Source organism: Staurois parvus, unplaced genomic scaffold (assembly GCF_062004578.1).
Source record: "Staurois parvus isolate SC_StPar_1 unplaced genomic scaffold, SC_StPar_1.0 ptg000827l, whole genome shotgun sequence".
Lineage (NCBI taxonomy): Eukaryota > Metazoa > Chordata > Amphibia > Anura > Ranidae > Staurois > Staurois parvus.
In genome coordinates, this window is record NW_028318623.1 from 6,951,543 (window position 1) to 6,965,584 (window position 14,042).

At 41.1% G+C, this 14,042-nt stretch overlaps 1 protein-coding gene across 1 annotated transcript in view; it reads left to right on the forward strand.

Moving 5' to 3' along the window:
- LOC149443891 (cell adhesion molecule CEACAM8-like) overlaps positions 1–14,042 on the forward strand; it is a 96,151-nt gene that overhangs the window by 34,490 nt on the left and 47,619 nt on the right. Inside the window, exon 4 of the mRNA XM_089655221.1 lies at positions 6,814–7,065. Within this exon, the coding sequence (XP_089511347.1) occupies positions 6,814–7,065 (252 nt within the window). The remainder of the gene's footprint in view (positions 1–6,813; positions 7,066–14,042) is intronic.

The following is a 14,042-nucleotide window of genomic DNA, read 5'->3' on the forward strand; positions in this document are numbered from 1 at the left end:
ATTGTCGAATCAGATGGATTCAAATCGGAAGGATCCACTATTTTTGGACGCTGGTTCAACTCACCAAGCGAAATGGCATGATATGATTGGACAATATTGACTGGCGTCAGCTGCATCCGAATTAACAAATGGAATGAAATTCATATCCATTCATTATCCAAATCTGAGTTATCAAACAAATTAAAACATTTTATTCATTTCCCCATGGGCCCAAACTACTACAGCATCATGTTACGTCATCCGAATGAAACAAATGCATTAGTTTTTGTTTTAACATTTTTTTTGATTCGCTGATATCCGGTACTATGTCCATTAGGAGATTCGTATACATCTGAATTTCCGAAAATCAAATAGATTCTTAACCACCTCCTTAGCGGTATTCCCGAGTGTAGCTCGGGGTAAAATTTCTATACCAAAAGCGGTAACCCCAAGCTACACTCGGGCTTACCATGCGGCGCTGCTCTGGGGGTCCCTGTAGCACTTACCTTGTCCTTCGCTCCCACGATGTGTCCCCTGCAGCGTCCACGGCCATCTCCTCCGGCCGATGCCGGCATCCGGCTTCTGTGTTCCGGTCCCTGTGACGTCGGGATGTACGGGCGGGAAATTTGAAATTTTTAAAAAATGTCATTTTTGCTGTCATTGCTGTTTCAATGCATTTCACATATATTTTGTCCCTACTGCTTTGTCCGGCGCCCTGCCTGCATTTTGAATGTTCTTTCTACCTGGAAAGTGAGAAAAGTCCATGGCGTCCAAAAAGCGGTCAAAAGCGGTTTTAGAGCAGCGATAGTAAATCAGAACCACTTGCAGAATTGAGTGATAATGATTCGTGGGGAAATTCGTCATCAGACACTGAAAACGATTTTGCGACTTTGCTCAGCGATGTGCAAATTTGCCTCTGTATTTCAAGTTTCAGTGTTTTTGGTTTGATTATATTATTGAATTAAATTTATTATTATATTATTATTTTTTATGATTATTTATTAAATTATAATTTATGATTTCATGTTTCAAATTTTATCATACCCGGGATGTTTAATAGACTCTTGTTCGGACAGATTTCAGTGAGTTATTCCTAAAAATTACAGCATACAATAAAAAACTACATATTTCCATGCAAAAAAATGTACCGCTTTCAGCACAAAAAATCGGAAATAGTCAGACCGCCAAGGAGGTTAATGAAACGAAATGCACACGTCTAGTCAATGCTCCAACAATCGTGTTACAGCTCCTTCTTTGGCTTCTTGTAATCTACACCACATTGCGTGTGTGTGCAGAATTTCGCCCAGCTCATCATCCTTGCATGTCACTAACTCAGGAAAGGGAACTCAAAGAAAATATCAGAATAAAGAAGGGTGCCAGCATTAGAGAACAGCAAAGCACAATGGTTGGGGGGGGGGGCAGGAATTGGTCAGGCTTTGCTAGAATTATGATTAATGATAAAGAAGGGCAGCAACTATCAGACCTCAAAGGCTTTCCAGTTTTGATTCTTGGCTCCACATGGCTATGTTTAGACAAAGTAAATAAAACTAAATAAAGGGGGAAATATGATTCTTTAACAAATAATCCTGCATAAGGTTTATAATGTTAAGTATACAGTTGTGTCCAAAATTATTCAACCCCCAATGCTGTAAAGGGGTTTAGGGACTATAGTGTACATTTGGAATTGTATTCAGAATCAAATCCTACAAGGACGTTGTAACTACCCAAATGCAACTAAAATGACATCAATTGTTTATGTAATACAGTAGTAAATGGTTCTTATGTGGTTTCTTCATTGCCACAATTATTCAACCCCTTAAAGACTACCACTCTGAAGAACAGAGGTTCATACAGGTGCTTTCCATCAGGTATTGAAAACACCTGTGGATGTCACCGAGCAGCAATCAAGCATAATAAGCACCAATTAGGCAGCTTTAAAATGACTGTGATACTCAGCTCCTTCTAGACATTTACTGGTGTGGTTACAAACATGGTGAAGGCAAGAGAATGGTCCAGGAAGACAAGAGAAGAGGTGATTTCTCTTCACAGGAAGGGCAATGGCTATAAGAAGATTGCAAAGATGTTAAACATACCAAGAGACACCTTAGGAAGCATCATTCGCAAATTCAAGGCAAAGGGCACTGTTGAAACGCTACCTGGTCGTGGCAGAAAGAAGATGCTGACTTCGACTGCTGTGCGCTACCTGAAGCGTAGAGTGGAGAGAAGTCCCCGTGTGACTGCTGAGGAACTGAGAAAAGATTTGTCAGATGTGGGTACAGAAGTTTCAGCCCAGACAATAAGACGCACACTGCGTAATGAAGGCCTCCGTGCCAGAACTCCCAGGCGTACCCCCTTGCTGTCTCCAAAGAATAAGAAGAGTCGACTGCAGTATGCCAAAAGCCATGTGGACAAACCACAAAAGTTGTGGGATAGTGTTCTGTGGACTGATGAAACAAAATTAGAACTGTTTGGGCCCATGGATCAACGCTATGTTTGGAGGAGGAAGAACAAGGCCTATGATGAAAAGAACACCTTGCCTACTGTGAAGCATGGTGGAGGGTCAATCATGCTTTGGGGCTGTTTTGCTTCTGCAGGTACAGGGAAGCTTCAGCGTGTGCAAGGTACCATGAATTCTCTTCAGTACCAGGAGATATTGGATGGAAACGTGATGCAGTCCGTCACACACCTGAGGCTTGGGAGACGTTGGACCTTTCAACAGGACAATGATCCCAAGCATACCTCCAAGTCCACTAGAGCATGGTTGCAGAGGAAAGGCTGGAACATTTTGGAGTGGCCATCGCAGTCACCAGACTTAAATCCGATTGAGAACCTCTGGTGGGACTTAAAGAAAGCAGTTGCAGTGCGCAAGCCTAAGAATGTGACTGAACTGGAGGCCTTTGCCCATGAAGAATGGGCGAAGATACCCGTAGATCGCTGCAAGACACTTGTGTCAAGCTATGCTTCACGTTTAAAAGCTGTTATAACTGTAAAAGGATGCTGTACTAAGTACTAAGATTGAATGTCACTTGGGGGTTGAATAAAACTGATAATGCTGTGAGCACAGAAAAGACATTTGTGGTTATTTCATTATAACTGTTATGTTATATTTGTCTGACCTACAAGTGCCTCTTTAATGTAAATGTAAGCAAGATGACTGAATGATCAAAAGCAATGTCAAACTGGCCAAAACACTCAATTTCAGTGGGGGTTGAATAATTTTGGACACAACTGTAGCTACAATTGTTTAAAAAAAAGTTAGCCCTAAACAGACTGACCATACAAACCATTGACGGCACAATTAACTTGTAAACTTAGAATTGCCTCCATTATACTACTGTATGAATCGGGAAGCATCCACAAATTATAAACCTTCAGTTGGCCAATGGGCATCATTCTTTTTGACCACCCAGCCATCTTCAGTTTGCCTTTACTGCCTAGTTCTAATCATTGATTCAGCAACTTTGGAGGCTAAAAACAGAGAGCACTATGTAAGAGAGCTTGAACTTTAACTAATATAGAATTTTCCTTTAAAGTGTTACTAAACCCACAACAGTACAATCAGTCTGTATCTGCAGTAAAGCATGCTTGTTATACTCACTGTGGAACCTAAGGGGTAATCCTCTGCATTGTGTAAAAAGGCTGTTTGATCCTGTCTTCTCTGCCCCTCTTCTTGTTACAATGACCACCTGATACATACTGAACCTGTGGTCACATGCACATGGTCAGTTTGGTGTGTGTTGCTAGAGAGGTTTTGTTTTTCTTGGGAGGGTGCATGTGATCAGCACAGGGTCAATCAGCACTGTCTGGAGGGTCAGAGGTTTCACATCCTCCTAGAGCAGAAAGAAAACTCCTCCTACAAGCTTTAATCAGTGCTCTGCTGAAGTCCTAAGACTACTCTAACTGCTGATGAGATACGGTATTTAGCAGTTTATATTTACTAAAATAATTGCATTTCCATGTTCTATGTGCTGTGGGAGACCAAATATAGTGAATGCAGGGTCCTGGAGACCAGATACAGTGAATGCAGGGTTCTGGGAGACCAGATATAGTGAATGCAGGGTCCTGGAGACCAGATACAGTGAATGCAGGGTTCTGGGAGACCAGATATAGTGAATGCAGGGTGCGGGGAGACCGGATATAGTGAATGCAGGGTCCGGGGAGACCAGATATAGTGAATGCGGGGTCCTGGGTTTAGTATCACTTTAACCTCCCTAGCGGTCTGATTATGTCCATATTTCTGTGCTGAAAGTGGTAAATTTTTTTGCATGGAAATATGTTGTTTTTTTATTGTAGGCCTGTAATTTTTAGGAATAACTCACTGAAATCTGTCTAGTAAACATTCCGGATATGATAAAACTTGAAACACAAAATCATAAATTATAATTTAATAAATAATCATAAAAAATAATAATATAATAATACATTTAATTCAATAATATAATCAAACCAAAAACATTGAAATTTGAAATATAGCGCCAAGTTCGCACATCGCTGAGCAAAGTCGCAAAATCGTTTTCAGTGTCTGATGACGAATTTCCCCCACGAATCATTATCACTCAATTCTGCAAGTGGTTCTGATTTACTATCGCTGTTCTCTAGCCGGTCTAAAACCGCTTTTGACCAAAAGGGACGCTTTTTGGACGCCATGGACTTTTCTAAGTTTCCAGGCAGAAAGAACAGTAAAAATGCAGGCAGGGCACAGGACAAAGCACTCGGGACAAAATGTATGTGAAATGGTTTGATACAGTAATGTTATACTATGTCAAAATCATTTCTAAGAAAATTACAGTTTCTAAAAATGTTTAAATTTGCCGCCGTTCCGGCCCCCGTATGTCCCGACACTTGCAGGGACCGGAACACAGAAGCCGGATGCTGGCATCGGCCGGAGGAGATGGCCGGGGACGCTGCAGGGGACACATCGCGGGAGCGAAGGACAAGGTAAGCTCTGCAGGGAATCCCTGAGCAACACCGCATGGTTAGCCTGAGTGTAGCTCGGGGTTACCGCTTTTGGTACTGAAACTTTACCCCGAGCTACACTCGGGAATACCTCCAGGGAGGTTAAGCCTGAAAATTTAATTTATTGCATAAACCTGGCTGTGTCTAATTCTATTTAACATGCCCACACATATTACAATCTGAGCATGAGAATTGCCATTTTGATCTATTTTTCAATCCAGTTGGTGTGATGACTGCTGTGTGTATTGACTGATTAAAAATAGATTTCTAGAATGGATAGAATAGAATATTAATTAAACATGGAAGATAACATCCTTTTTCTGTTATTTCTGACCAGTTTGCAGCATGTGCGGTATCCTTTTTTCTTTTTTTATTTTTATTTTTAAATTTCAAACCTTGCAGAGTAATCCATATATTACTGGTTATAGCTAATCATTTTTGAAATCAGATAAAATGTAAAAAAGAAATCACATCATCATGGCAGCATTATAAGCAAAGAATGGGAAATTGAACACATTTATCAAATTTAAAATCGTTGTAATATGTGTGGACAGACTTAGATTTAGGCTGGGATCACATGAGCTGTTTATATGCTGCTAATTTTTTAGGCTTTCATGTAGCTCCTATTACAAAATATGACCACTTGTCCCCCAAACTCTATTTTGTCCTTGTGGCCACTGTCTCGCTTTTCCATTTGTTAACATTTGAAACTAAGTTGTGTGGGGAAAAGGCTCTGATTGGCTGCCTAATAAGCCAGTCAGAGCCTTTTCTGCTCAATAAAGACCCAGTTGAGTGCAGAAGGGAAGTGGATGACATTTCCATTGGGTACTAGCAGACTGAAAGTCATTTTTGACTTTAGGTTAAACTTGAAGTACACCCATTATTAGAGAACTTTGTGGGCTTACATTGCTCAACTCTCAATCTTAAAATGTGATTTGCCTTGTGGTGGTAATGTTAATGCTTTTGCTTTACTACTGTATGCACCACTAATCCAGAATATGTATAGATCTAAGGAACACACAATGGAAATCTGAATGGTTGCACTTCATAATGGCTTTATTCTAAAATATCACATATGGATGTCATGCAATAGTGCGGGACAGAAGAAGATGACGCGTTTCACGGCCCTCTGACGCTTAATTGCAATGATTAAGTGCCAGATGGGTGCAAAGCATGTCATCTTCTTCTTTCCCCCATTGTTGTATGATGTCCATGTGTGATATTTTACAATAAACCCATTAAGAAGTGCAGCCATCTGGATTTCTTTTGTGTTTTCTAATGATGACTGGTGGGCCGGCGTGCACCTTATAGAACAGTGGAGCAGTGATCGGTTAAGTAAGTGAGCAACAGCCTGGAGCGGTTGTAGTTTTATAGGTCTAAGGAATTCCAACTTTTCTCTGATTTTCCTTTGCTGCATGCTTGTCCCAGGCCTGTGAATCAAAAGTCAACTAGGAATTTCAGAAGGGAGCTAGTGATTTCCAAGAAGTTTGATAGCCTTACTGCTTCTGATGGTTGGAAACACTCATTATCACCCTTTGGGCAGTGTAGAATGCATCACTAATCCAGAACAAGTATAGAGATAACGATCTCCAACTTTTCTAACTTTTCTTTTACTTGATGCTTGTCTCAGGCCTGGGACTCAGAACACAATTATTTTAGAAGGAAGCTTGTGATTTCTCAAAAAAAACACTTTGTGTTAGATAACAAGTTGGAATGGTTGAACGGCTGGTCTGATGGTCGGAACCCCCTGTTATCATACCTTGGGCAGCGTAGCATGTATTTCTCCATTTCTCCAGTTCCAATAGTTAAGCATTTTACTTCAACGTGTTTCCTTCTTCAGTCCTGTTGTTCTGATACCAGAGTTTTTTGTTATTTCAGATGGCCCAGAAAACGTGAAAGTAAAATCCAAGTCACCTTCAAATTCCGTCATTTTATTAGAATGTTCTGCTGATTCTGTCCCACCAGCCACCTACCATTGGAGACTAAATGGGACAGATATAAAACAAGAGCAGAGCCAGCTTGAGGTAGCTCAAGAGAAGGCTGAGAATGAGGGGACTTACACATGTGTGGCCAGTAACTCAGTGACGCAGCTTACTGCCATGGGCTCTATATATGTGAATGCAACATTCGGTAAGTGCATTAATGTGTTCTCCAGTTCACTGTGGTATTGGGCAGGAACATTTTTTTTCCATTTTTGATAGAGTAGTGAACCATTTTTCCCATCCACGTCTCTTTAGGGAGATTTCCCTTGACTTCTTGTCCCGTAGTCACAACAAGAATTAAGAGGAGCTACTTCCAATGTGAGACATGTCCTCTCCAAGAAAGCGTCCCCATTGGAAGATTTCACATCTATTCCTGTTCTGGTGGCAGTTTGGGTTTCCCTTCACTTTCATTCTCAGTGACATTGATGATCAAGACAATTAAAGAGAGTGAATCTCCCTAACGGAGACACAAACAGTAATTGAAACCTGACCGTGGTTCTAACCCCTTGCCACTGTTTTCAAATCTAAAAAGATTTGCCTTGAGTTATACTGAATTTGGATAGAGTAAGGATGGGTTAGAACCCATTTCTGGTGTTTATTGCTGTGTCCCCACTAGGGAGATTTATTTTCTCTTTGCTTGTCCTGGTGGGAGTGAAAATAAGGGATAATACAAAGTTATGAGATGTCACCAGAGCAAGAATAGATAGGGAATCTCCCAATGAGGAAGCTTTTTTTTTTTTTTTGTAACAACTGTCTAAGAGGGGATTTTTTTTATTTGAAACAACCATCTCTCACTTTCTGTGCTTCATGAAAAGAAGTAAAATCTCCCCAATGGGACACAAAAAAAATTAAAAACCTTTCTCTATTGTTTCCAAAATTGTATTAAAAATGTGGTTTTAAATACTGTATATTTAAGTTTTGTCACGAATATTCACTTATTTTATAAGAAATAGCTGTGTTGACGTTGCCTCTAAGTAAGAGTAAATAAGTACATTTTCACTAAACTGCATTGAATGTTTGGAGCCGAACAAAATTGTGGTGGATAAAGGTTTTTCTTTTTCATTTTGCAAGAGGAAGTGTTTATAAAAATTGTACATAAGCTCTAGATGGTGGGCTGTACAAATTATCTTTAAAATTGTGTAATTTTTATATGATTATTGTTTTTCTATATTCAGAATTTAAATTGATCGTAGAGCCAAAACTTTTTTTATTTCAGCTTTGGATAGAATAAGGAAGAGTGAAACCCTGGTCAGTTAGGGGGGTGATTTTCTTTTCTTCTCGTGCTGGAGATGGACAGGAAGTAAAATGGAATCTCTACAAAGTAAAAGGAAATCCCCTCTTAGTTGTCACCTGAGCAGGTGACTCCATGGATAGATTCATTTTTGCCTCTTGTTCAGACAACAACTCTAAACTTTTGGATTTCTCATCAACTTTCTGACTTTGTCATTGTCACGCAGAGAGTAAATCAGCCTAATTGGGGCACAGATGGCAATAAAAAAATGTCAAGGGTTGCAATCCTTCCCTTCTCTGTCTGAAACTAAAAATAAAACACAGTTCGATTTTATTTTTAACATTCATAGAAAGATCGTTCATCAGAACATTCTTTGACATCATTGAGTCAACTAATTTTTTTTTTAAAGCCCTTAAAATTACATTTAGACCTGCTATTTAAACAGAACAAATTTCAAGGAGTGGAAACTACATTCATACACTTATCGCAGTGTTTAACTAATGCCTGGAAAGCTTCGGCATAGAAAGATTTGTCAGTACGGCTGAACCATCCTAGGACAGGTCGCTTCACTTCCTCATCATTGTGTTCACTGTTCCCACACAAAGATTTGTCTCCTGTGCAATTTCACGATAGGCTATACATCAATTTTCCAGGATCAGGCCTTGCACATGCTGAATGTTCACAGGAATGCCTGCTGTGGGCTGGGAACCACCACGGCCGGGATCATCAATGTACGGCCATCTTTTATTTATCTCCACTATTTATCGACCACTGGCCTAGGCGATCGCAGCGGAAGTGGGAGCGGGTACCTGTCAAATTCGGGTACCCGCCCCCCCCCCCACTCCCCAAAGGTGCCAATCCTTAATGGGGAGTGGGAGAACAATCTTTAAAGTGGAACTTCCCCTTTTGGGTGGAACTCCGCTTTAAGCAGTGTGGAGAATAGAACCTTTTTGGGATGAATGCAGCCCAGCAGATAGAAATGAATGTATGCATGACAGCTTTTTGTTGTCGATCAGCATCATTCACACATTTCGGGACTTCTATACCCGTATCAGCAATTGTCTGTATTTACATCTGTCATTTCCTCTGTCAAATCCTTATCAGCACTCAGGAAATACTACAACATGGAATCCTGTTGATTTTCTGTTTCATGCCAAGCAACACATGTACAATATAATGAACCCTAGGCAGGAAAATGAACAATGACAGGAAATGTGAAATAACACTCTTTTTCCTTATAAATGTATATTAATTTACTGCGAGAGTCTATTATACAGTCATGGCCGAAATTGTTGGCACCCTTGATATTTCTCCAGGAAATCATGTATTTCTCACGAAACGTATTGCATTAACACATGTTTTGCTATACACATGTTTATTCCCTTTGTGTGTATTGGGACAAAACAAAAAAAGGGAGGAAAGAAAGCAAATTCGACATAATGTCACACAAACCTCCAAAAATGGGCTGGACAAAAGTATTGGCACCCTTTCACAACTGCGGATAAATAAGAATGTTACAAGCATGTGATGCTCCTGTAAACTCACCTGGGGCAAGTAACAGGTGTGGGCAATATAGAAATCACACCTGAAAGCAGATAAAAAGGAGAGACGTTCACTTAACCTTTGCATTGTGTGTCTGTCTGTGCCACACTAAGCATGGACAACAGAAAGAGGAGACGAGAACTGTCTGAGGACCTGAGAACCAAAATTGTGGCAAAATATCAACAATCTCAAGGTTACAAGTCCATCTCCAGAGAACTAGATTTGCCTTTGTCCACAGTGCGCAACATTATCAAGAAGTTTGCAACCCATGGCACTGTAGCTAATCTCCCTGGTCGTGGACGGATGAGGAAAATTGATGAAAGATTGCAACGCAGAATAGTCCGGATGGTGGATAAGCAGCCCCAAACATGTTCCAAAGACATTCAAGCTGTCCTGCAGGCTCAGGGAGCATCAGTGTCAGCGCGAACTATCCGTCGACATTTAAATGAAATGAAACGCTATGGCAGGAGACCCAGGAGGACCCCACTGCTGACACAGAGACATAAAAAAGCAAGACTACAGTTTGCCAAAATGTACTTGAGTAAGCCAAAAGCCTTCTGGGAAAACGTCTTGTGGACAGATGAGACCAAGATAGAGCTTTTCGGTAAAGCACATCATTCTACTGTTTACCGAAAACGGAATGAGGCCTACAAAGAACAAAACACAGTACCTACGGTAAAATATGGTGGAGGTTCAATGATGTTTTGGGGTTGTTTTGCTGCCTCTGGCACTGGGTGCCTTGACTGTGTGCAAGGCATCATGAAATCTGAGGATTACCAAAGGATTTTGGGTCGCACTGTAGGGCCCAGTGTCAGAAAGCTGGGTTTGCGTCCAAGATCCTGGGTCTTCCAGCAGGACAATGACCCCAAACATACGTCAAAAAGCACTCAGAAATGGATGGCAAAGAAGCGCTGGAGAGTTCTGAAGTGGCCAGCAATGAGCCCAGATCTAAATCCCATTGAACACCTGTGGAGAGATCTTAAAATTGCTGTTGGGAAAAGGTGTCCTTCCAATAAGAGAGACCTGGAGCTGTTTGCAAAGGAAGAGTGGTCCAAAATTCCGGGTGAGAGGTGTCAGAAGCTTATTGATGGTTATAGGAAGCGACTGATTTCAGTTATGTTTTCCAAAGGGTGTGCAACCAAATATTAAGTTAAGGGTGCCAATACTTTTGTCCAGCCCATTTTTGGGGTTTTGTGTGACATTATGTCATATTTGCTTTTCTGCCTCTGTTTTATATTTGTTCCAATACATACAAAGGGAATAAACATGTGTATAGCAAAACATGTGTTAATGCAATACCTTTTTTGTGTGAAATACTTGATTTTCAGGAAAAATATCAAGGGTGCCAACAATTTCGGCCATGACTGTATATGGAAGAAGAAGCCCTTCTGCAAATTAGAAGGTTTTCATTGATTCATGAGGGAATTCTTCATCCCTTTAAATATACAAAGCTGAGTGTGTTTGTAAACGTTACTGAACTCCAAAATTAATTCAGTTTTCCGTATGGTGAGTTTGCTATTATTTGTAAAATAATCCAAATTACAGAGACGTATGGAATAACTTTTAAATATTAGCAAAAGTAGATTCTGGAGGGACCCAGACTAGCGGGCTAATAGACATTAAAGTGGTAGTAAACCCTAAAACAAAAATTTCTCATATTGCGGTTTGCCAATTTGTAGATTTGATGGCTGCATTAGATTATTTTTTACGTTTTTTTTTTTTTTTTTTTCCTCCTTTACTTTTACCTGGTGATCCAGCCAGTAAATCTGTTATTTTTTCAAACTTCTTTTAGCAGACCAAGCTGTCCAGACAAAGTGGCAGTTAGAGTGTTGTGACAAACCATTTGACACTGACAGGGGTACCTACAATGGTCAGTTTTTTTCATTTATGAAAAGAACAAAATACTGTTGCTGCAACTGCCTAAAGTGTTTGTAAATCCGTACATATGCCCAGTGAAGTGACTGGCCTCAGGTGATACACAGAGATGAAACAATTGCTACTACATAAGTTGCACCTGTTTATCTGAAGTCTTCTCTTTCTTACATCTGTTCATAATTTATAAGGCTTGTCTGAGCTTTCAGAAAGCAGGGGGAAGGGAGCTGAAGTTACACTGCAGAGCCTAGTGAGGGGAGCTCTGAGAGCTGATTGAAGGGAAGGGACACCACATACCCTAATGCCGCCCCACCCTCTCAAAGTACTGCTGCAACAAAACCTATGGGAGCTTTTATAACAAGCATTTGTTCCTTTTACTCTCCGGCTAATCAAACAAGGATTTTGATTGGTCAATGTGTGCAGTTTGTACACGTTTGTGAAGAACTTCTCCAGTTTTATACAGCATCATTTTGTGGTATCTCCATGCTACCGGAAATATGTAATGGGTTAAAGGATAAGTTCACTTTTTTTGGCAAAAATAATAAATGCTAATTTTTTGGCAGGTAAAAAAAATGTGCATTTATTATTTTTTTGTCTGCAGGAGCCTGGAAAGCATTGCACTTGCGACCAGTAGATCGCCGATGCCATGCAGGTCTCCTGCAGACCTGTCAGAATATCCGCTTGCCGTACGGGATTTACGAGATGTATGGGATGTACGGCCAAGCAGATATTGAAAGAACTACCACGGCGCTCCACAGCGCCATGATAGTTAATTGAAAGCAAAAACTGACAGCCGCTAAGGCTTCTGGAACTTGTAGGCACTCACTCATAGAACTCTGTGAATTATTATTATTATACAGGATTTATATAGCGCCAACAGTTTACTCAGCGATGTACAATATAATGGGAGACAATACAGCAACAATACAGTTCAATACAAGAGCGTTAGGAGGGCCTGATCCTTGGAGCTTACAATCTAAGAATGAGTCATATGACTGTGTGGGCGGAGCCCCGCGCGGCCGAGCTGTTTTCAAATCTGACTGATAATACGGGGAAACTTCTCCCTGTACTGTCAGAGGGAGGGGGCGGTGGGCTGTGGCTATGGGAACATGTTATATGTTCTACCCTAAAAATGGGTGGAACATGTAATATGTTTCAAAGGTGAACTTATCCTTTACGGTTTACACATCTGCGTCCTGCGTTCTGCGTATAGGCAGCCTATTCATTTCAATGGGCTGCCCTACCAGCAGAAATGCGGGGAAAGAAATTTGTTTTTAAAATCGCGCCTCACCGAGTTAGAAATTTAGCGGGCGTGAAAATGCACCACGATTGCCGATGCATGGGGTACCTTTAGAAACCAATAGCACCTCCGCACTTCTGCTAAAGAGCAGCGCATTTGGGGTACACTCGAGATTTTGCAAGCATTCCTGACCTGCCCAAGTGTGCACCTAGGCTAATATCTGCTTTATCACTGGACATCATCTGCTTCATCACCAGGGGCAGACTGACCATTGGGGAACTCGGGCACTGCCCGAGGGCCCGGTGTCAGTAGGGGGCCCCATGAGATGTCCATGGTACCTTTCATAGGCCTTTTTGGGTTTGGTTTGAGTGTGGGCGAGGACACAGGGGCCCCATGATCCCCTATTGCCCGGGGGGCCTCATGAGTTGTCAGTCCGCCCCTGTTCATCAGGCCCCAGTTCACACTGCTGCGGCTTATCATGCGACTTGTGACACATGGGGGTCAATTTACTAAAGGCAAATAGCCTGCAAGTGCAGTTGCTCCAGAGCTTAGTAAATCAGGTAAAGTTTCACATTGCAAAGAATGCCCAATCACAAGCAAGGGAAATAAAAACCAGCATTTTTGCTTGTGCGTGATTGGACGATGGAAGTAAGCACAGCTTCCCTTCATTTCAGAGCTTCCCCTCAAATCTAGAGCGACTGCACTTGCAGTGCACAGACTATTTGCCTTTAGTAAATCAACCCCATAAAGTTGCATGTCAAATCAAAACACATTAATTTCTGATAGGACTCAAGTTGCAGTAACAAAAAAAAAGATTCCTGCACTACTTTTCTACCACTTTGGTGAGACTTGAGTGCCGTAGACTGCAATGTTAAATCACAAAAGTTGCAAGCAAGTCGCAGCAACTTTGGGGTCGCAGCAGTGTGAACTGAATCTTAGGCTCCATGCACACTAGCGTTTTTTTTTTCAAAATTCAAAAAACGCTGGAAAAAATGCTGGTAATAGCGTTTTATAGTAGCGTTTTAGTAGCGCTTAGAAGTGTTTAGCAGCGTTTAGGAATGTTAGCATTTTCTTAGCATTTTTACAGTACAGGTGAAACTCGAAAAATTAGAATATCATGTAAAAGTTCAGAAGAGCTGAAGGTCGCTATTGAAGCATCCTGGTCTTCCATAACACCTCAGCAGTGCCACAGGCTGATAGCTTCCATGTCACGCCGCAGTGAGGCAGTAATTGCTGCAAA